Source organism: Diospyros lotus, chromosome 1 (genome assembly GCF_014633365.1).
Source record: "Diospyros lotus cultivar Yz01 chromosome 1, ASM1463336v1, whole genome shotgun sequence".
NCBI classification, from domain to species: domain Eukaryota; kingdom Viridiplantae; phylum Streptophyta; class Magnoliopsida; order Ericales; family Ebenaceae; genus Diospyros; species Diospyros lotus.
Window position 1 is genome coordinate 20,729,594 of NC_068338.1, and position 23,755 is coordinate 20,753,348.

General features: G+C 39.6%; 1 protein-coding gene across 2 annotated transcripts; it reads right to left on the bottom strand.

The window, feature by feature from the left end:
* Window positions 1–777: 777 nt before the first annotated feature.
* On the bottom strand, window positions 778–23,755 carry LOC127807503 (uncharacterized). Of its 2 annotated transcripts, XM_052345395.1 has the most exons (13): window positions 23,554–23,754; window positions 23,376–23,471; window positions 23,153–23,230; window positions 4,343–4,423; window positions 4,051–4,270; window positions 3,912–3,970; window positions 2,778–2,827; window positions 2,574–2,661; window positions 2,174–2,434; window positions 1,980–2,072; window positions 1,681–1,785; window positions 1,405–1,521; window positions 778–1,328 (listed from the first exon to the last, which is right to left on the bottom strand). In XM_052345395.1, exons 1-13 carry the CDS (start codon window positions 23,653–23,655, stop codon window positions 1,245–1,247), a joined length of 1,434 nt encoding a protein of 477 aa, XP_052201355.1. In that variant the 5' UTR covers window positions 23,656–23,754; the 3' UTR covers window positions 778–1,244. The 2 variants fall into 2 exon arrangements, with proteins under 2 accessions (XP_052201355.1, XP_052201361.1); XM_052345401.1 differs by lacking the exon at window positions 2,174–2,434 and having other exon boundaries at window positions 23,554–23,755.

Here is a 23,755-nt window from a genome sequence, read left to right on the forward strand (position 1 = left end):
TGCATCTTTTACAAAATATTTTACATATAAATGTAAAACCAAAATAGAAATATAAATCTACACGACTTGAATTCATGACACTCAATCTAATCTAAATGTATGACGAAAATTATATTTATATTTCTAAATTTTTAAATTTCTTTTCTGTAGAATCATAATTTTTTTATAATTTTAAATATATCCCTAAATTTTGTCCAAAAAAAAATTAATCTCTTAAATCTTGAATTTTTTATAATTCTAAATGTTCCTGAATTATATAAAATTACTCATTTAAACACCCCACTAACAAGTGAACCAAAAACACATTTTAAGTGTTTAATGAGATTTTGCACACTTCAAAGGCACATTTGAAACTAAAAAAATTGAGTTTCACAAAAAAAATATATAAAAATTCAAGAGTACAAGTATAAATATACTTTTGATTAAAGTTTAAGAATATATTTAAAATTATAAAAAGTTTAAAATTTCACAAAAAAAATAATAAAAATTTAGAAACATAAATATTATGTTTTTGGCCCTAAATACACAAATGAATATGAGTATAGCCAAATATCATTAATAGACCTGTATTGAATTGGGTAAGACAGACCTGATCCAGATCCAAACCATTAATAATAGAAAACTACACCTAAAGTGCATCATCTAGTTTAAATTTTCCCATTCCTAATGTCCTGAGATGTTTTACAGGAAAATCTCCAATACAGTTGACTGCAAATTTGTGACTTTTGCTTTGCCTTTAGATATGGCTATGCCATCAACTCTGTAACAATCAATCCAGGAAAGACAAATAGTACTTTAGACATGGTGATCAATTCACAACTGAAGATTTTTCAAAAGCCAATCCACATTCTTGAATCAAATTGCCATTTTTGCTTTATAGCCCTTTTCACAATACCCAAAGAACCCCAAAGTCTAGCACAACCATTAACCTTTCTAAATCCACCCCATTTTGATTTGGCTTCAATTACAACCAGGCCCCCACCCCCATGGGTATTTTTTTTTTTTCCTGGGTTTTGCCTAGACCCTTCAGTCAGCAACACCAGAGCCTATATTATTACTTAATAATCTAAACTTTCACTCAGGAAGGAAAAAATTTGGGTTGGAGCAAATATGGAGTCCCTATCTAAAGATGGGCAATTCCAATTGCAATGGGGCTGCAACTGACAAAATTGGTGTAAGCCATCCGAGGACAGATACAACGATCAATCTCCCAACATGTCACAAGTTGATTTAACTAGAGGCGCTCACGGAGTTTGGAATTTGTCTTTCTTTGCCAAGGATTCGCCCTTGTGTTCACTGCCAGCACTTACCACAAAGCCTGCTCCAACCTGATATAATGTAGAGAGCAAAAGGTAAGAAATGACTGGGCCGATAGCTTCACAGAGATGTTGAGAGAGAGAGAACCTGACAGTCTTTCAATACGACACGGTCTTGGAGCTGTACATTACTGCAGACAACGGAGCCTTGGATTGAGCAACCATCTCCAATAGTGACGTAGTTCATAATAACCGAATTAACAACCTGCAAATACAGTGCATAAGAGCCTAGCAATGTCATACAATCCCAGCTTCTATAAGCCAAATAAAAGTAGAAAAGCCCCTAGCAATTTCTTCTCTCCCTTTTGGCCTATGCCCTCCATGATTTTACACATTTCTCTTTTAAGGACAATTCTCACCACACCTTTACATTGGAACCTATCCGGCAGTGACGGCCAAGAACAGATCGTTTTACACTGCATTTGTCTCCCATTTGTGAACCTTCCCCTAGCATGCATTGTGGTCCCACCTATAACAATCAAACAACTTACTATACAAACCAATAAATGGTCAGAGAATCAATAAACGATATAAGAAATGAACTGTTTTAACTCCTGCAAAACATTCCTATAGCGAACCAATAATTACCACTATTCAACTAAAGGCATCCATTAATTAGTTGTTTATACCAATAGAAAAGTTGGTATGAAAAGTGTAGCTTACAGTAGTTTTTGAACCCAGCACTGCAGAAGGATGGATGATGTTGTTATGAGAAGAGAAGGAATATCCAGATAGATGATTTGCCTCTCCTATAACCTGATATATTTGTGAAGGATGGTTAGCTCTACTGGTAAATGGAAAAAGGAACAAATAAAACAAAACAATCAATTTGCTAAGCTTTGACTGTCAATACTAACGTCTCGATTTATGTCATTAAAAGCTTGAATGGAGTTCAAGCGTGCACAATACTTGCTCTTGTTGGCAATATAAACACAGCATTTATGTACTTTTCTTGGAACTGATTCAAGTCCATCAGGACCCACGGCACAGAGCTCATGGAAACTTGGGGAAGATGCATTAGCCAGTAGTTGAGACAACATTGCTTTCTTATCAAAGGAAGCTATCTTTCCATTCCCATTTTCTTCTGCTTGACCTCTATCCAAGGATAATTCAGACCGCTGATTTTCATTTGGGGTGAGAGAGAAGATAGAAGCCCCAGGGGAGGGGTGGGGGGAAACCAAAATAACAAGTTAACGAGAGGAAAACCAAATTAAGATGCACGCAGTTTCAAGAAATCATACATGCAGTCCAACTAACCAGCTGACTCCTGACAAGATAGGGAAGCACATCCCGCTTTAAACTTTCGAAAGATTCTTTTCGACTAAGTACCTCTTGCAGCACAGACCTTTTTTTTCCACAGGGAGAAAGGGTGGGGAGGAACAATATAAGAAATACATGGTAGACGGTTTAAAATGAATCAAACACAAAAGATCACACAAAACAACGAGTAAAACTGCAAACCTCTTGAATGCATACAGATGAGCATCCATCAGATCAGCATGCATTTCCATCTACAAAGACGATTAAGAGGAGACCTCACGTAAGAATCAGGTTTAGCTTGTAAACGTTAGGGGACAGCTATTTATAACATTTGTTTATTTTGTTTTGGTAAGTGAAACCTTATGGGACTTCCATTTATTTGCTAATTCACTTTTGGATGAATGCAACTTTTATGAAGGCTTTCAATTGGATCACCATGTCTCCATGAAGGTTATTTTCTTTCATGAAACAAGGTCTTGGAAACAGCAAGAAACAAGAGGCAAAGGGGACAAAGGGTTGTTACAGACGAGGTCTCCTATAAGCTCCCCAGAAGCAATGCATCGCATTGATTAATGCTAATATATTCATCCCAGTACTTCAAAAAGGGGCAATAGCATATGCATAGAAAAGGACTTTCTACAACAAGAACACCATGCCTCAATCCCACTAAGTGAGATCTGCTCCTATGATTCTATCCCACCTATCATCTATGCCCATCACCATATCTTTTACAAGGCCATAATGTCTATGTCATGCCTAAGAGTCTTTCCACCAAGTTTTCTCCAGTCTTTCTCTACCGGTTTTTGCCTACAATTTTCTTTTCTTCTTTCCACTCTCCTAAAAGGCGTGTATCAGCCTTCTTCTTGCACGACCAAGCCATCTTAATCCATCTCACACATCTTATCTTTAATAGGCACCCCTTGTTCTGAATAAACCTTATTTTTAAGTTTATAAGTCCAAGCCATCTTAATCCATTCTACACTTCTTACATTAATAGGCACCCCAACCTTGTTATAAATAATTTTATTTTTTCTTACATGGCCACAAATCCATCATAATATATATCCGTTATACTCTTAGTTTATACATGTTAGTATTTATAAGCCCCCAACATTCCACACCATGCAGCAAAGCTGGTTGTTTGGGGCTTATAACCTAACTATATAACCTCTCTTTAGCTTTAACAGGATTTTACATTCATATAAAATGTTGAAAACACTTCTCCACCCAAAAGACTTCCCAAATAAAGAATAGTACTAGGAATGCCCCTGGGGCCACTCATCTCAGTCATTGCTGTAATCACCAAAGGATTTCAAACAAAGAGGAAAGGCAGACCTGTCCTGCTGCACGGAGAATGCTCTTCTGAACTCTAATATCTTTCTCAAGCTCAGCTCCTGTCAAGAATCATAGAAAATGATCTATACTGGTATTTCAGATCAGATAATGGATGCAAAAATACATACAAGGATCTAACCAGCTGCTATGAACAATAGGAATTGTTTTGTGGGATCCAGCCCCACGATATTAATACGCGCTGGTTTCTTTGCTTTGTCCTTTGCCCCAGTGGAACCTGACTCTAATGGCCCACTAATAGGAGCTGAACATAGCATTGCAGTCACTGCAGCATCATGTCTTCTATGAGCAGCTGCCACCGCCCCAGGTGGAATATCACAAACAAGATCACCACTAACAACCTACAGGAGCATAAAGAATTAACATCCATAGCTCATGTCCAAAACTAATGCAATATAAAATGAGACTCCAACCAAGATATCATGTGCAGTCAAGTGGTGACCAATTGCCCGAAGAGCACCAGCAGTTCCAACATCCTCGGAGACTGCAGCTACCTGCAAATTTTTAGAGTTGTTTCAAGCTCTTTCAGTCAAATTCTAGGTATCTTATTATAGAATTACCATAATAACTAATACCTGCATAGCATGAGATGAATAGGGCACTATTTTGCCAGCTCTACTAAATGCCCCCCACACAAAATAAATTAAGAGAACAAAGGCACCTCAACTTTAAAAAAGCAAATTGTATGCGTAGTTTACTTGCTGAAGAAACATATCTACAAAATAATCGAAGATTTTGGACAAGTCATCATATAACAATAAAACGAGAAGACATTGGGCCAGAGGAAGTCATGATAAGATAAAGCAGCTTACCTAGATTACCAAACATCAACATCCCTCACATATGAGATAACAATCATGAATATTCTTTTGCTAATTTAGCAAGTGCAGGACGAAGGAGAACTTGCAGAATGTTCTTTTGACATCAAGAGATTAATATATATTTATGTATAAAATCTTACATATCAAGGCTGCTATTGGCATATTATGGGAAGTGATCATCCCATGATGAAGGATTGCACTCCTATCTAGTATTGAACAAAAGGCTTCACATACATTTGAAACCCCAAATATTATGACAGCAGAAATCATTGCTACAATATTCCAGAATGAAAAGGAAGTCAATTTTTGAACCAACTTTGCTTCAACAACATCATAACCATGCATTTTCCTTTATGTGACATTAACCAAAGGCCACATTGCTATTTAGTGAGCTTTTGGTGGTAATTGGTAAACCTAATCAAACCCATCATCATAGGAAGAAAATATTTTACAACTTGGATGGCATCCATTTAAGTACTTGGGCTCAGACAAGAAAATCCATTTATGCCAGTTGGCAGCATTACAAATCATTTTATACCAATTCAATTCAGATGTTCCCCTTTTGTCTTCCAACCACATCCATAGAAGGATCAAAATAACTCCTTTCAAGAACAATAAAGAGGTTTATGTTGTGCATGGGCATACCACATGGAAGGACTTGCCACATTTTATAAACAATAAAATGCAAAAGGCGAATCTCAAAATTTTCATTTAAGTAGTGTTTGTTAACCAAGATGTAGATTGGAAAAAGTGGGATATGCAAAGCATTTAAGACAAAAGTGTTTTTCATTATATTTGTTAAATTTATTTGACAACTCTTGGAAAAGAAGTCACGTGACTTCTTATCTGAAATTGTCCAGATAAATTTATCTACCCCCCACAAGATAAATTTATTTTGGACTTTACAGATAAGAAAAAATGATACATATGTTCCTTCATGCATTCCAAAAAATTTAACAAACAATCTAATAAAAATTTTGGAATGCTTCCCATCCTTATTCTTGATCATTCCATATGTTGGTCAGAAAAGTATTCTAACCTTACCTTGATACAACCTTATTTTGCTCATTTTAACAAACGTTACCTTAGTACATAAGTATGCTAGGACGAGTTGTTTAAAGAGGATGACTAAGAAAATGATGCAACAACAACAACAATTACAAGCTTGCTACATAAATTCTAGATCTCCAATCATCTCTATCCATGACCATATCCACTACAAAGCCATTATATCTCATGTCATGTCTAAGGGTTTCTACAAATTTCTTTGGTCTTCCTCTCCTTCTCGCTACAAATTTCCCCTATTTCATCCACTCACCTCAGTGACTCAAAAAATTATGTGAAGAAAAAAAAAAATAGAATAATAAAATAAATAAATAAGAAAAAGGAAAATAAAAAATGCAAAGGAACCATGCTTTGGCCACCATTTTATCCTACAGATGGTTATTTGAGTTTACTTTATTTTTACATAGTTTGGGGATTACGGCAATTTCAAATCTAGGGAGCCACTCATGGGTCATTTTATGTCTCAAGAAATATTTTGATCTTATTAGGTTTACAATATTCTATTTAGCCAGTGTTTTCTTACCTTCCTAATTTATTTTCCTTGGTCCCAGTGAAATTAAAACCCTAATAGCAAACCCATAATATATATACATATAGCAACTCACTGAAGCCTAAAAAGCCTTCAAGAACCCCATTTTCCTAAAAAGTTTATAGACACTTGACTGGAATGTGGCACTTCTTTCTCCCAATGCACTCCTCTTCCCCCTCCCACAAAGTACATAGAAGATACAATTGAAAGCCAACCTCATGGTTTCTCTTTTTTTTTTTTTGTTGTTGTTGTTGTTGTTCTTTTCTAGTTTTCTGGGCAAGTAAAAAACTTGAGAATTAGAAACCTGTTTATTTTATTTTTTTACAAGAACTTGAGGATTAGAAACACACAAACATAAATGAATGGATGCAGACATGGTAACAGGGATTCTGTCCAGCAACAAATGTGTAGTGGTGGACTACAGAAGCTTCACAATCCTTTTAAAGAGGCCCCTGAAATGCTCCCTCTCTCTCACCTACCTTTAATAGAGTGTGTCCACCTTTGAATATGTTACAGCTGAACTTTGGTTTATATCTTAGATTTTGAAACAATCTAATAATTATTTTTTGTTCAGGTGTTGCCTTCTCATTTTTTTCCCCTTTGATAAGCTGTTCACTAAATAATCTATTGGGACTATCACAAAATCCACAATTCAGTAAAGAAAACAAATTTTGCACGTGCAGAGCTTTCTGTTACTTCAACTTAGGCCACAGGATTCTATTACCATGCCTCCAAGCCAGTATTATGCATTTCATGACACTTGCAATATTTTCAGGATGTCTTGTGTATAACTGATAAGATTGTACCACAAACAAGCCATGGTATATGGTCTCGCTGATATTAAGATGATTGATATACAAAAACTGTAAAAGAGATGTTTCAGTTTGTATATGTAAGGCTGTTAACATGCATTTTTGTTTCTTACTCTAAAGAAGAGATGCATTCCATGTCAAATGCTAGTATTTTTCATAACCAAACCCCCACCCCCCCAAAAAAAAAAATAATAATAATAAATAAATAAAATGTAAAGATATGTACGTTTAATGTTTTCCTCCTATTTTCTTGATCTTACTTCATGAGTTTATGAAATAAAGTTTTTAAAATATTACTTCGCAATTTTCCAATAAAACAAGTGGATTCTTAAGAAAGATGGATAACATATAATATGACACCACTAACGAAAAAATCAGAAACATTTTTAGCAACAAGGTACTAAGCTTGAATTTCATGAACAAAAGGAATCACATTGCAAGGATCATATACTTCTATAACAAAGAAACTAAAAAAGTTCCAATCTCATTTTTGACAAAAAGGTCTAAACTTATCAGCTTTAAAACATGAATTATTTTATCGCAGGAAAGTAACAATTGCATACTGAATGGTTAGCCAAGTGTCAATGCTAACTATCTCAAAATGACAAAGGAGTTAACTTACCATCTCTCCCATGCATTCTATGAACTGGTGAGATTAGCATGGATTTCCACCATAAATTCATGGAGAAGTTATGAAAAGTTGGACCAACACAACACATGCACACACACAGACACACACACAAACAGAGAGAGAGAGAGAGAGAGAGAGAATAAAACACAATAGCCACTTAAAAATCAAATTCTTCTTACAAGATCAATATCTATTAAAGCTGGCACAAGTGCTAAAATTTCCAGTTTTGACAGCCTACTAGTTTGGCTACAACATAATACTTACTGGGCAACCAACTATGTCAAGTCCCAACCACCCAATGCTTCCTCAAGGATGCATGTTCTATAAGGGTAACTACCTCCACATACTAATAAATTCATTTAGAAGGATGCACCCTAGATGGTAACAGATGACACAGGAGATTAAAAGATCAAACAAAGACTCTTAGTCCCCTAAATAAAGAAGAAGGTATATAAATATAACTAATAAATCAAAAGGTAAACAAACTTATTCAACATGCTAACTAAACAAACTATAGCATTTTGAGTGATAGCACCATTGTACACCAAAAATTACACAATATATATATAATAAAATATGTGTGTGGATATATAATTAAATAAAAAAGAAAAAAAAAATAGAGTAATGTTTTATGGGTTAAAAAACCTACAAACAAACCACATCCTAACAGGGTATGGATTCAGCAAAACTAAAACTGGATTGTGAATAACAAAACTGTGTATATAAACAAACCATATCCCATTTGGGATATGGATTTGACAAAACCTCAACCAAGTTGGATTTGTACAGCACTTGTGTATATAAACACATTCGAGGACCAAGAAAATCACACAGAAAAGAGAAGAGTGATACAGATAATAGGTAAAGAAAATAGAGGTAGCAGGAGGTTAGAGAGAGAGAGGGAGAGAGAGACCACAAAACGACGGGAGGAAGAGGAAAGAGATTAACAAGTAGAAGGTACACTGCCAATGAGCTTCAGACATTGTATCTTAGGTTCTTCTATTAATACCTATTTGGACTCAGCATAATCAGTTAATTGGCATGGTCTCTGTTGAGTATACAATTTATATTATAACATGGTTTTAAATGTATTTTTTAATGATCCTCAAGCATGAATAAATCATTTTTATACTATTGTATATATTGGAATGTTCATCAGTTATGGAAGAAAAAGATCAACATTTTTCACTCCTTATAATAAAACTGTTTTATGTCCTTCAATTGTTAGAGCTTAGGATATCAGGCAAGCCTTTTATCATTCATTCCACTATACTCATTTGATTATGCAATATTGCTATGATATTGATTGCAGGATACATGAAACTTATTGATATTAATTGGATTATTAATGTTACAGATTGAAACCTGGATTTGATATTGAATAAAACTTTGGGAGAATCATGATATGGTACTGCACCTAACAGCAGTAGGCATTGGCCTTAGTGCACCTTGATTTAACCCCAATTAGTAGGGCATTGCTAACCCTGTGTGATATCCATTGCACAATGATCTATTATTTACTTTAGCATGGCCAATGACAGGACTGTTATATGTTGGTGTGGCTAACACAAATTCATTCTGCTTAGTGTACTCCCATGAAATTGAAAATCTTGGTTTTATGTCAGTGTATGAAAAAGAAAAGCACTTTCTTAAACCAAAAACTTTGTTTTAAAAAGAAAAACGAAGAAAAATTTTTGGGTTTAGGGAAGAAAAATTTTCTCGCATAAAAAATCAGCATATTGCTTGCCCCAATTCTGTCATAATCTATGCTGTATTTTGTTTTTTGTTTTTTTACTCATTCAGTGTTTATACATGTCTTTTTAAACTACAGTACATACAACAAATCATAACATTTGAGACTTCTAGTTCAACTCAACTTAGTTAAATTTTTTAGCTAGGCCCCAAATCTGTTCTTACGGATGATAGTTGCTGTGTTTCCTTATTTGGACACTCTTACTAGTTCGCTCCTAGTTTACAGGCAGGATTTTGTAAAGAAATTGACACAATAATGGAATTAAGATTTTTTTTTATTCAGTTATTAATCAATATCGCTAATCATGATAATACAACATACATAGAGGCTTAAGGCTGAAAGGATGTGCAACTATTGCACGCACTAACGCTTAGCGGTAGATACAAGAAGACAAATCAGTTGCACTTGCAATTTTCTGCCACCCGATTACAACTCTTGCAATCATTTAGCCAATGCTTTAATTAGGTCCAGTTAAGTGGTTTGCCATTAGGATCATCCAGTTACCAACATACTTCCAGTATATATTATATTATGATATAACAAACTGGTTACCGAGTCCTATTCTCAATTTGTACTTAACTCTTATATAATATTTTCTATATAATTGTTATACATGTATTATACTGGAAAAATTAATTCATTGCAAAGAGGTTGAAAAGTCAAAATTGACTTTTGGAAAGCCAATTGATTTTGCAAAGCCAATTCAGTTGATATGGGGCAAGCAATTTGAAAAGTCAAATTGAAATTGAAGAAAGTGGAAAAGATTGAAGGGAGCAGATGGGCTGCAGGCACATGATTGCGCCTGCAAGATTGAACAAGAAAGGAGAGAAATGTTCTCCCTGCTAAGTTTCATTCCTATATATATAGAGAGAGAGAGAGTATATGCTATATTATAATATAATATATTATTATTGAAAAAGCAAGGCAACATTTTAGAAGCCCCCAGTTTTCTGAAATTCAGCCTTCCCCTCGTCTTCTTCCTCTTTGTTCGTCCTCAAAGCGCAGGCAATGGCCCTTCCTCCATTAATCTCTCTTTCTCTCTCAACCTACTTCCCACATACATATATATATGATATATTACATGTTGTGGTTGGTTGGGCATTGCGTGGATGGAAGAAAAGATTGCAAGGCACTGCAATCTTCCGACTGTGTTGCACGAAGATTCTTAGAGAAGCTGGGACGGACAAAAGCTCATCGGCGTAAAATTAATAGTCAGATGAATGCATAACAACGAGCAGATCTGGCGAAGGAATTCGTCATGGCCATTGCAGGAGACCGTAATGGGTAGCTAGTGAATAATGTCTCCGGCATGGCAATAGTTGTTGGTGGCCGAGAGTGTGTTGTAGAAGGAAGCCCATGGCAATCGTGGTTCGTTCTTTGGTAGTTCCAACAGTTGTGACGGCAAGAGTTGGCAGCGATGACAGCGGCTGGGGTTTCCAATGAGCTTCCGGTGACTATCCAACAAGAGTTGTCGATGGTGGATATACAACCACAACCCCTTTGTTATATCTGCTTCATAGTCCATGAGATGGACTGTAATACTCAGTATTTTATATCAAAGATATTTTGAAAGTTATGGGGTCAAAAATGGAATTTATCACAGTTTCGAGCCAACATGTAATATCCAAAATATGAACGAAAGGTAAGTGTCCATGTCAAAGCAAGTCAAGGAAGGTAAAATTGTCCAAATAAGTAGGATTTGACAAAACCAAGAGATTCGCAAAGGTTTGAGGTTGAAAAAACGCGATTAGGGGCATCCGGGCCAAAGTGCAGAAAATGTAAACTTCTTGAGGAAGGTCGAAACAATAAATTTTTCAGAAATTCTTGAGGGAAATGAAGAGTATGGAACTTGTAGGCAATAGAGGAATTAATGGAAAGTTTAGGGGTATCAAAGAAAGGGGTGAAATGTAGTTAGAAATTAACTGGGGGCAAAAATGCAAAAAACGGAACTCATGGTGTGAAACCGACCGACCGCCCTGTGGCTGCCTCTGGCCTTCGGGAAGCTCGCCTGGAGGCTCCAGAATAGCCTCCAAGTCATGATGCAACGATTGGGGATGGCCATTGGTCGAGATCGGTTGAGATTTAACCGGAATTTATGGCGGATGTGATTGCCAAATCGGCCAAATTTTTCGAAGGCTCTCATGATTTAGGGCTATTTGAATCATTAAGAAGCTAGATTTGGTGCTTAAGGGATAAGAACAACCAAGATATGGTGGTTTTTGGCATCGAAAACGGGTATAAATAGAGGTTGAAGGCTGAGGGTTTTAAAAAGCAAATCGGTCGAAACTGCTCTCGTTTTAGCTAGAATTGAGCCTTAAGGATAAGGAGTTTTTGTTCTTTGAGTTCTAGGAGAATTTATGGAGAATTTGGAGAGGAATGGTATAGGTTTCATGGGGTTTTAAGAAGTTGGACGGAAAATCGAGCGTCGCCAGACCAAGACCTACAACCGGCCGTTCGAGGCCCTTCCGATGATGTTTTCCGATGATTGAGGGCACCCCTAAGATCGCCTCAATGAGAGCTTCAAGGCCGTGTAGTTAGATCAGCCATCGGAGATCATCGCAGTTGGTCGTCGTTGGAGAAGACAGCCTGTGCGTGTGCATGCTCGGAGATCATCTGGTAAAGGAATTCGTTGTGGCCATTGCAGGAGACCGTAATGGGTAGCTAGTGAATAATGTCTCCGGCATGGCAATAGTTGTTGGTGGCCGAGAGTGTGTTGTAGAAGGCAGCCCATAGCAGTCGTGATTCGTTCTTTGGTAGTTCCAACAGTTGTGACGGCAAGAGTTGCCAGCGGTGACAAAGGCTGGGGTTTCCAATGAGCTTCCGGTGACTATCCAACAAGAGTTGTCGATGGTGGATATACAACCACAACCCCTTTGTTATATCTTGCTTCATAGTCCATGAGATGGACTGTAATACTATGTATTTTATATCAAAGATATTTTGAAAGTTATGGGGTCAAAAATGGAATTTATCACAGTTTCGAACCAACATGTAATATCCAAAATATGAACGAAAGGTAAGTGTCCATGTCAAAGCAAGTCAAGGAAGGTAAAATTGTCCAAATAAATAGGATTTGACAAAACCAAGAGATTCGCAGAGGTTTGAGGTTGAAAACACGCGATTAGGGGCATCCGAGCCAAAGTGCAAAAAATGTAAACTGCTTGAGGAAGGTCGAAACGATAAATTTTTCAGAAATTCTTGAGGGAAATGAAGAGTATGGAACTTGTAGGCAATAGAGGAACTAATGGAAAGTTTAGGGGTATCAAGGAAAGGGGTGAAATGTAGTTAGAAATTAACTGGGGGGCGAAAATGCAAAAAACGAAACTCATGGTGTGAAACCGACCGACCGACCGCCCTGTGGCCGCCTCTAGCCTTCGGGAAGCTCGCCTGGAGGCTCCAGAATAGCCTCCAAGTCATGATGCAACGATTGGGGATGGCCATTGGTTGAGATCGGCTGAGATTTAACCGGAATTTATGGCAGATGTGATTGTCGAATCGGCCAAATTTTTCGAAGGCTATATCTCATGATTTAGGGCTATTTGAATCATTAAGAAGCTAGATTTGGTGCTTAAGGGATAAGAACAACCAAGATTTGGTGGTTTTTGGCATTGAAAACGGGTATAAATAGGGGTTGAAGGCTGAGGGTTTTAAAAAGAAAATCGGTCAAAACTGCTCTCGTTTTAGCTAGAATCGAGCCTTAAGGATAAGGAGTTTTTGTTCTTTGAGTTCTAGGGAGAATTTCTAGAGAATTTGGAGAGGAATGGCATAGGTTTTGTGGGGTTTTAAGAAGCGGGGCAGAAAATCAGGCGTCGTCGGACCGAGACCTACAACCGGCCGTTCGAGGCCCTTCCGGTGGTGTTTTCCAACAATTGAGGGCACCCCTAAGATCGTCTCAATGAGAGCTTCAAGGCCGTGTAGTTAGATCGGCCATCAGAGATCATCATAGTTGGTCGTCGTTGGAGAAGACAGCCCGTGTGTGTGCATGCTCGGACTCCACCTTCAGCCACTCGCCCAGCGCATGAGGTACGGGTTGACTTCGAAATTATTTTTGCAATTTTTAGAAAAATATTTGGTGAAAATGCATAATAGATAATTATTTCGGAATTTCTAAGGAAATGAATTTATGGAAAAAATAGATAAAAATATGAAAAATAGAAGAAAATATGGGAGACCACGCACAAGGTATGACTAGGCAACGGGCCTCTGGACGGCTCTCTGGCCTGCTAGCCCTTCGTCAAGCCCTGTCCTTTTATGTGCAAGGCCACCCTCGGTATATCGGATCATAGCAGTTTGTACAGGAAGCGTTCTGATGCAGAGGGTCCTCCGGAGAGGCAACTGCAGAGCATACTAGCCTATGTGTATAGTGCTCATGATGTAAACATAGCTACGCAAGAATAGAAGTGAGAAATCAGAAACAGGGAGAGAATTTAGGGAATCATAGAGAGAGAAACGAAATGTTATTTTAGAGGGAAATCTTCGATATCTTACAATGGATGCAAGGCTTCCTTTTATAGACAAGGAAAAGCCAGAAACATACACACGACAGGAGCATCTGATGCTCTGACAAGCATAAAGAAAATACATAATAAGCCAAACTGCTTTCGGCTAAAGCACACAGGAAATATATAACAAGCTAAAACTACTTTCGGCTAAAAGTAAAAAAGCACACAGATAGGTTCACATGCGGGAAAGCATGCGTCTGGCAAAGTGGAGTGATGTCATAGCTGACGTATCTTGGGCTGAGATGGGAGATGCTTGGGCCGGCTTGTTAGGCTTTCAGGGTGTTTCGAGATTACATTCTGGGCCGGGCTCATCTGAATCATATGGGTCAGAAGGCATACCCAGCCGTTTCCACCAGGGGTCTTCATTGTAATCTTGGGCTGGTTCTGCTGGCTGGGTCGAGCCGCTGCTTTGGGCTTCATCTGGGACTGCTATAGATGCGAAATATTCGGATTGGGCTTTTTCTATCTTCTTTGTGTATCGGGGAGGAAATTGTTCCCATGGGACATCTTCTTCAATACTGGGCCAGATTTGCGGGGGAATGGTTTTGTTGAGGATGGAGAGCTAGCGTTGGAGTTCTCTGAATTCTCTGGGGTGAGTCTGCCATTCAGAATGGAGGTTGAAGGGAAAGAAGGCATAGTCTTGGAAGGTGGAGGTATATTTGGATGATTCTGCAGTGGGGATATCAGTAGTGAACCATTTGGTGCAGGTGAAGAGGAGAATAATATACCATTTTTGGGGAGAGGTTTGAAAGCTTTGGTTTCTTAGGAAAATGCTGGAGAAGTATTGTCGCCAGTATGAAAGGGGATGAAATCATTCAAGGAACCGGATGGTGTAGGTGTTGAGTCTTCGGGTAGGTTGGAGCCAATGTTGCCAGGTGTTAATGTGGAATTGCATGGCGATGGTGTATTGATCTAAGAGGTATCAGAGAAACCATAGGAGGTATTCTGGGAATTCACTGTGAGGTAGGAGATTGAAGAGGGTATAAAAGGGGTATTTGGGATGTACTCCAAGTCCACTGAGGTGATGAGAACCATAGGAACGGATAATTTCAAATTGGTAGTGGAGCATCAGCCTGTGGATTTCTTCTGGGTGGTTAAACACTCTGGGCCATTCAGGAGGGAAAGATGGGGGAGGTTGGAACATAGCAATGATGGGTATCTGGAGGGGAAATGTGGGTTTTTGTTTCATGGGTCGGCTCAAGAAGTCGGCAAGGATGTTTTGTTTGCCAGGGATATGTTTGACAGTGAATAAGTATCGTGAGAACCATTCTTGCCATCGGAGAAGGAGGGGAGGGGGAAGGTCTTTCTGCTTGAATTGTAGCGTTCGGGGGAAAACAGCCATGTCCATTTGGATTTGAAAATGGTGGTTGACAAGGTGAATCTGAAATTTTTGGATGTCTTTTTTGACGGCGAGGATTTCTTTGAAAGTTGAGTGGTAGTGAAGTTCGCTGTCTTTGAAAGCACCGCTCTTGTAACCACAGATGGAGGTGTGTCCATTTTTTTCTTCAAGAAGGATTGCGGACCAGTAGTGATCATTGGCATCAGTTTGGAGAATGCGAGTTCCATCAAAAGGGATGTGCAAAGGGGGCAAAGTAGGGACAAGGGTTTTAAGGTGTTGGATGGCTTGAGTATGGGTGGGATTCTAGGGAGGAGGGTTTTTCTTTAAGAGATGCTGGAGAGGGCGGATGGTTCGGGTAAGGTTGGGGACAAAGTCAGCTATATAGTTGACAATGCCAAGGAACTGTTGGACTTGGGTTTTGGTGAGGTTGGAATCAAGGAATTTGTGTAATTCTTGAGCAATGTGAGGTTGGAGGAAAATGTGGCCATCGAAAATGGTCAGTCCAAGAAAGTCAATGGTTGAGGCAGCAAGGGTCATTTTTTGGCAGAGAGCATAATACTATACTGGGTGAGAATAGAATGGAATTGGTGCAGGAGAGTCAAATGGTCAGCTAGGGTGGAAGAGAAAAGAAGGATATCGTCAATGTAAATGAGGGCATTGGAGAGAATGGGTTGGAAAATGTGGGTCATGGCTTTTTAAAAAAAGGAATGGGCTGTTTTGAGTCCGAAGGGCATAACGGTCCATTGGTAATGGAAGTTTGGGATACAGAAAGCAGTTTTGAATCTTTCTTCGGGATGGATGCCAAGTTGCCAAAAACCAGCCTTAAGGTCAAACTTAGAGAAGGTTTTGGCGCCGGTTAGATGGGCGAAAAGATCAGGTTTGGTAAAGAGGGGGAACTTGTTATCAGCAAGGAAATGGTTAAGGGGTTGGTAATTGATAACGAGGCGGAGTTTTCCTCTGGTTTGCTCAGCTCTTTTGTTGACATAGAATGCTTGGCACGCCCACTGGGAAGTGGTGTCTTCTATGAGGTGTTCTTGTTTGAGTTGGTTAAGTTCTTGGACGGCTAAGTGGTAGTGTTCAGGATTCATTCCATAATGGGTGGCTTTGGTAGGATTAATGTCTTCATTTTCTTGAAAGGGAGAGAGATGAAGAAATCAGAGTTTTGCCAAAGAGGTTTGGAGCACTTGGTGAGAAACTTAGAATAGTCACCGCCCTCATCACTTTCGGAAAATTCGTTCCCATCCTCCCAGACGCAAAAACAGATCTCAGCATAAACCTAAATTCCCAGTCAAGAAACGCTTCTTTAAGCGTAAATCTTAGAAAGGTCAAAACAAAGGAGATCGATGTTTTATCTGCAGAAAACCTGGACACTTTGCAAAAAACTGTCCCCGCAACAAAGCAAAAAAAGTTCTCTCCCATGTCCAGATGGTTACAAAGCTTTCTCTCAAAGATGATGATCTGGAATCCCTTTTCTCAGAAACCAATGAAGAGAATCCTCAAGTTGTTTTTGGCATCTCTTATGCCTCAGATGATGATTCCTCCCACACATCTGACACTGATTCCCTCCAGTATGAAGTCACCTCCATCCAAGCCGTCCTACCTGCCCCTTTCCTCAAACTCCATATTTACCCAGAAAAATACTCCCACCCCAGTGCTGTTATTGCCCTTTTTGATACTGGTGCTGCTACTTCAATCCTCAACCCGGCAGTCCTGCCTTCTTCCTTCTGGAAACCCCATACCCAATACTTTCAAGCTGCCAATGGAGAAACTTTCACCATTGAGCAAAAAAGTAAACCTGTTTACCTCCAGTTCTTCCTCGGCCTTCGCATCAAACATAAATTCCTTGGCTCCACTCTTCCTGAAAAAGATCTCATCCTTGGATGGGATATCATTAGCCAATTATGGAAAACCCGAATTAAGCCCCTTGATAAAGGACTTCTGTACAAAGGATCCTTCCTCTCGTTTGTATCCCCCCATAACCTCTTTAGCCTTACCGAACTATCTACCATCCAGACCCTCCTTCTCAAAGATTGTTGTGCTGAAACCCATTCTGAGTTCCTCACCAAGTGCTCCAAACCTCTTTGGCAAAACCCTGATTTCTTCATCTCTCTCCCTTTCAAGAAAAATGAAGACATTAACCCTACCAAAGCCACCCATTCTGGAATGAACCCTGAACACTACCACCTAGCCGTCCAAGAACTTAACCAACTCAAATAAGAACACCTCATAGAAGACACCACTTCCCAGTGGGCGTGCCAAGCATTCTATGTCAACAAAAGAGCTGAGCAAACCAGAGGAAAACTCCGCCTCATTATCAATTACCAACCCCTTAACCATTTCCTTGCCGATAACAAGTTCCCCCTCCCTACCAAACCTGATCTTTTTGCCCATCTAACCGGCGCCAAAACCTTCTCTAAGTTTGACCTTAAGGCTGGTTTTTGGCAACTTGGCATCCATCCCGAAGAAAGATTCAAAACTGCTTTCTGTATCCCAAACTTCCATTACCAATGGACCGTTATGCCCTTCGGACTCAAAATAGCCCCTTCCCTTTTTCAGAAAGCCATGACCCGCATTTTCCAACCCATTCTCTCCAATGCCCTCATTTACATTGACGATATCCTTCTTTTCTCTTCCACCCTAGCTGACCATTTGACTCTCCTGCACCAATTCCATTCTATTCTCACCCAGTATAGTATTATGCTCTCCGCCAAAAAAATGACCCTTGCTGCCTCAACCATTGACTTTCTTGGACTGACTATTTCCGATGGCCACATTTTCCTCCAACCTCACATTGCTCAAGAATTACACAAATTCCCTGATTCCAACCTCACCAAAACCCAGGTCCAACAGTTCCTTGGCATTGTCAACTATATAGCTAACTTTGTCCCCAACCTTACCCGAACCATCCGCCCTCTCCAGCATCTCTTAAAGAAAAACCCTCCTCCCTGGAATCCCACCCATACTCAAGCCATCCAACACCTTAAAACCCTTGTCCCTACTTTGCCCCCATTGCACATCCCTTCTGATGGAACCCGCATTCTCCAAACTGATGCCAGTGATCACTACTGGTCCGCAGTCCTTCTTGAAGAAAAAAATGGACACACCTCCATCTGTGGTTACAAGAGCGGTGCTTTCAAAGACAGCGAACTTCACTACCACTCAACTTTCAAAGAAATCCTCGCCGTCAAAAAAGGCATCCAAAAATTCCAGATTCACCTTGTCAACCGCCATTTTCAAATCCAAATGGACATGGCTGCTTTCCCCCGAACGCTACAATTCAAGCAGAAAGACCTTCCCCCTCCCCTCTTCCTCCGATGGCAAGAATGGTTCTCACGATACTCATTCACTGTCAAACATATCCCTGGCAAACAAAACATCCTCGCCGACTTCTTGAGCCGAACCATGAAACAAAAACCCACATTTCCCCTCCAAATACCCATCATTGCTATGTTCCAACCTCCCCCATCTTTCCCTCCTGAATGGCCCAGAGTGTTTAACCACCCAGAAGAAATCCATAGGCTGATGCTCCACTACCAATTTGAAATTATCCGTTCCTATGGTTCTCATCACCTCGGTGGACTTGGAGTACATCCCGAATACCCCTTTTATACCCTCTTCAACCTCCTACCTCACAGTGAATTCTCAGAATACCTCCTATGGTTTCTCTCGTACCTCTTAGATCAATACACCATCGCCATGCAATTCCACATTAACACCTGGCAACATTGGCTCCAACCTACCCGAAGACTCAACACCTACACCACCCGGTTCCTTGAATGGTTTCATCCCCTTTCATACTGGCGACAATACTTCTCCAGCATTTCCCTAAAAAACCAAAGCCTTCAAACCTCTCCCCAAAAATGGTATATCATTCTCCTCTTCACCCGCACCAAATGGTTCACTACTGATATCCCCACTGCAGAATCATCCAGATATACCTCCACCTTCCAAGACTATGCCTTCTTTCCCTTCAACCTCCATTCTGAATGGCAGACTCACCCCAGAGAATTCAAAGAACTCCAACGCCAGCTCTCCATCCTCAACAAAACCATTCCCCCGCAAATCTGGCTCAGTATTGAAGAAGATGCCCCATGGGAACAGTTTCCTCCCCGATACACAAAGAAAATAGAAAAAGCCAAATCCGAATATTTCGCATCTATAGCAGTCCCATATGAAGCCCAAAGTAGCGGCTCGACCCAACCAGCAGAACCAGCCCAAGATTGCAATGAAGACCCCTGGTGGAAACGGCTGGGTATGCCCTCTGACCCATATGATTCAGATGAGCCCGGCCCAAAATGTAATCTCGAAACACCCTGAAAGCCCAACAAGCCGGGCCAAGCATCTCCTATCTCAGCCCAAGATACGTCAGCCATGACATCACTCCACTTTGCCAGACGCATGCTTTCCCGCATGTGAACCTATCTGTGTGCCTTTTTACTTTTAGCCGAAAGTAGTTTTAGCTTGTTATATATTTCCTGTGTGCTTTAGCCGAAAGCAGTTTGGCTTATTATGTATTTTCTTTATGCTTGTCAGAGCATCAGATGCTCCTGTCGTGTGTATGTTTCTGACTTTTCCTTGTCTATAAAAGGAAGCCTTGCATCCATTGTAAGATATCGAAGATTTCCCTCTAAAATAACATTTCGTTTCTCTCTCTATGATTCCCTAAATTCTCTCCTTGTTTCTGGTTTCTCACTTCTATTCTTGCGTAGCTATGTTTACATCATGAGCACTGTACACATAGGCTAGTATGCTCTGCAGTTGCCTCTCCGGAGGACCCTCTGCATCAGAACGCTTCCTGTACAAACTGCTATGATCTGATATACCGGGGGATGATCAAGGGACGATTTGACTGTTAGAAGAAGAGATTGCACGACTTTCGAGGTCTGACACATTTTTTGAGACAAAAATCGACTTTTTCCGAGATAAGGTGAGTGGTTCGATTCCAATCTTACCTTTTGTCTTGGATGTGGTTTGGTGTGAGTATAATGGGTTCAGGTGAGCGGTTCTGCCCTCCCGAGCTTAGGTTGCACTTGTTTAGACCAATTCCAGCGAGCAGTTGTACCCTCCAGAACTTGGGATGTTTCTTGCAGGCGTTTTACTTAAATATTTGTGGCTTCATATGCATTTTGAACATGTGATATATTACATCAACTGGCTTTTACCTATAAAAGAGTCGGCGCATGGCGCGTGATTTTTATATCATTGTGGTATTGAATTCGTGTCGTCGTTATGTCCGTGGGGACGGGATGGGGTCTTCTTGAGAATGGGATAAGGTTAATTCTAGTGATCGGGTGACGTGGATGGGCACTCGAGGATTAAGTATGTCGCGGCAAGGGCAATTCAAGTCGTACGATGGGGAGTGTATTCGTACAATGGGAAATGGAGTTTCTCGAGAGATTGTGGATGTCAGGGAAATTTCTCAAGTTATACGTGTTATGTGTTGTCGTTGTCTATATATGCCATACTCGTAATCATTCGTGCATTCAGTAAACTATATCATGCTATCATTTAAATGTTTCATCATCTAATCTGAGTTATGCCCCTGGAACATTCAACGTTCCAGCCAAGCACTGCTGCGAAGGTGAGGACGTGGCCAGTTGAGGGCCGACAATGTTTAGCGTGATAGCTGTTGTTTTGTTTTGAAGTTGTAATACTTATTTTAACAAATGTATGAACAATCGTGGTAGGCCACGTTATTGTGTTATTACTTTCTAATGCGTAATATTATGACTCATTTAGTTTAAGATTATTGATCCTGTTAGTTAAACAAGCAAGATTGGGGTTTTCGGGATCTTGTGTGCATGTGAAGATTGTACTTGGAATCACCACGAGTGCCAACTTGTGTGAGCATGTGAGGATTGTTCTTTGAGCTGTCGTATGTGTCGGGCATGTTAAAGCATGTGAAGATTGTTCTTGATGCACCGCGCGTGATGAACTTAGAAAAAAAAAAATTCGAGAATTCCCTTATAGTGACACCCCTGGCGAAGCGGAGTGTTACAATTGGTATCAGAACCCTAAGTTAAGTTAGGTTGTCAAACTTAGCTTGGTTAGTACTGTTGAACGAAAACTTAGAATAGGATTATGGATCCTAAGAGACATTTGAAACTTAGAAAGAGATGATATGGAAACTCTAGGAAACATATAGTCAAGGTTTCTCAGTAGAATCTTATCTTTTATTAGCAAGGATGGTTGATCAAGTGTTGCTAATGCACTGGGCTTAAAGAATCGAAGCCCGAGGAAATCCGCAAGAGGATGTGCTTGAGTTTGTGAATGCTATGGAAGAAATCATAAATGATGTACCCCCGAGCTATAGACAATTGGAAGATCTGGCAGAGTACCAGATCAACTATCTTATCAACCTAATGGTAGGGGAATGGAAGACATATGCCCAATGGATATAGCAGAATTGGGATTTTCAAACCTTAAATGAATTATGCGCAAGGATTCGGGCGCAGCATGCGGATCTATACGGAGAGGCTATAGACGAAGAAGCTCAGGAAGATGCCGTCACTACAGAATGTTCAACCCCATCTCTGGGAAGGACTGTAGATTCTATCAGGGAGCATTTGCCTCCATACACCACTGCACAAAGACCACAAAGAAAGCATCCCCACCTCTCACACCGGATGATTCCACTCAACGATAAATCCCCGATACCAATGCACAAAACAACTTTGTTGCTTCCGGTCAAAAGACTAGATACACAGTTGAAAGCCAATAACAGATTATTAATCCTCTCAGCCATATGATCTATTATAGGTGTCACATTCAATAGATGTTCAACTAATACCTATCCACATGTCTACTATCTACATCTCATGCAATATGGCACATGACTCACCATTATTTATCTTTAGTATCTCATACTAATTAAAAATAGTAACACATGTGTTAGTCCGTAATCGAATAATCTTAGTCCCTTTCAGAAAAATCTTAGGATTAGGAATACCTTTAAGAAATCCTGTGTTATAGATCTTTATCATATATTCTTAACAACTTAAGAATAACGATCATCAGGATATCTAGGGACTCATTCATATATAAATGAAGAGTTATGAATGAAGATATGACCATTTAAATAACAAACAAGATTATATCATTAGGCCCAAAACTCACACTAAATGTCATCTAAATTTACCATTAGGGCACTAACACCAACAAAAGCAATGGTTCCTTAAGTGTTAGCCGCAAGTCAACCCCCCCCCCCCCCCCCTCCATCCCCCAAACCTTTAGGTCACGAAAGCAATACCATGCTAAAAATAAACATCTTTGGTATAAATATTAAGAATTTCACCAGGTAATGTCTTTCGCAAATACTTTGTACACATTATCCAGCAACATGCCAGAGGAAATCAATTGCTCCAAATCCAAATCATAAAAATGTAAGCAAACACTCGACAATCTCAAGGGATAAAAAGAATCTCCTTCATCACAACCAAATCATTTGTCCCCGTAATTCATTGTTCACTGATACACAATTTACTACATTGGTAATTAGAAAAAAGCATGCATTATCAACAGAAATTTGGCCCTTGGAGGAGAGCCCAATTGACCTAATTTCATGAGGGTTCAATTATTTTCCACTAAAAACCAATTGATCATAGAGCTCTAGCACTCAAAATTTTTGCAATAGTAAGGAAAGAACACGCTAATATAACTCAATAACTTACCCTCATCTTTTCCACAGTTTTGTGCATCTTTTGCTAGGAAATTCCAGTGATTATAATGGAACGAATAAATTAGAGCAGTATTTGCGAATGGGTAAAATTACCTCAACATGTAAACGATCAACATAAGCACTGGATATCCAACCTCCAACTCGAACAGCCGCATCTTCCCCTTCAACCACCTATGCCTCACAATCATGCGTGTATTAGTTAAGATACATTTGGCTGCTTAAAATATACAAAATAATAATAATAATAACAATAAAAGCAAAAGAATCCGGAAGAAGAAGAAGATGAATCGAAATGAAATGAGTGAAAGGGACATACAACAATGAGATCTTTGAGATTACTTTGCTCCAAAAGGTCCAGAACATAAGACAGAACGGGGCGATTCGCAACGGGTAGCAGGGCTTTGGGAACCTCCTGCACATTTTAAGGCTTAAGGAGAGAAGACAAATAGATTAAGAATTAAGAATTAAGAATTGGGAGATTAGGGTTGATTGACCTCGGAAACAAGAGGGACAAGGTTCTTGGAAGTGCCCCCAGCCAGTACCACCACCTGAAAATCCATCTCCGAACCACCTTTCAACCCCACTGCCACTGGCATCCACCTTCGAACGAACGAACGAACAAACAAAATCCTCCTTCTCACACACACACCCAAAGAGAGAGAGAGAGAGAGAGAAGGAAAGAAGAAGGGGCGAAGT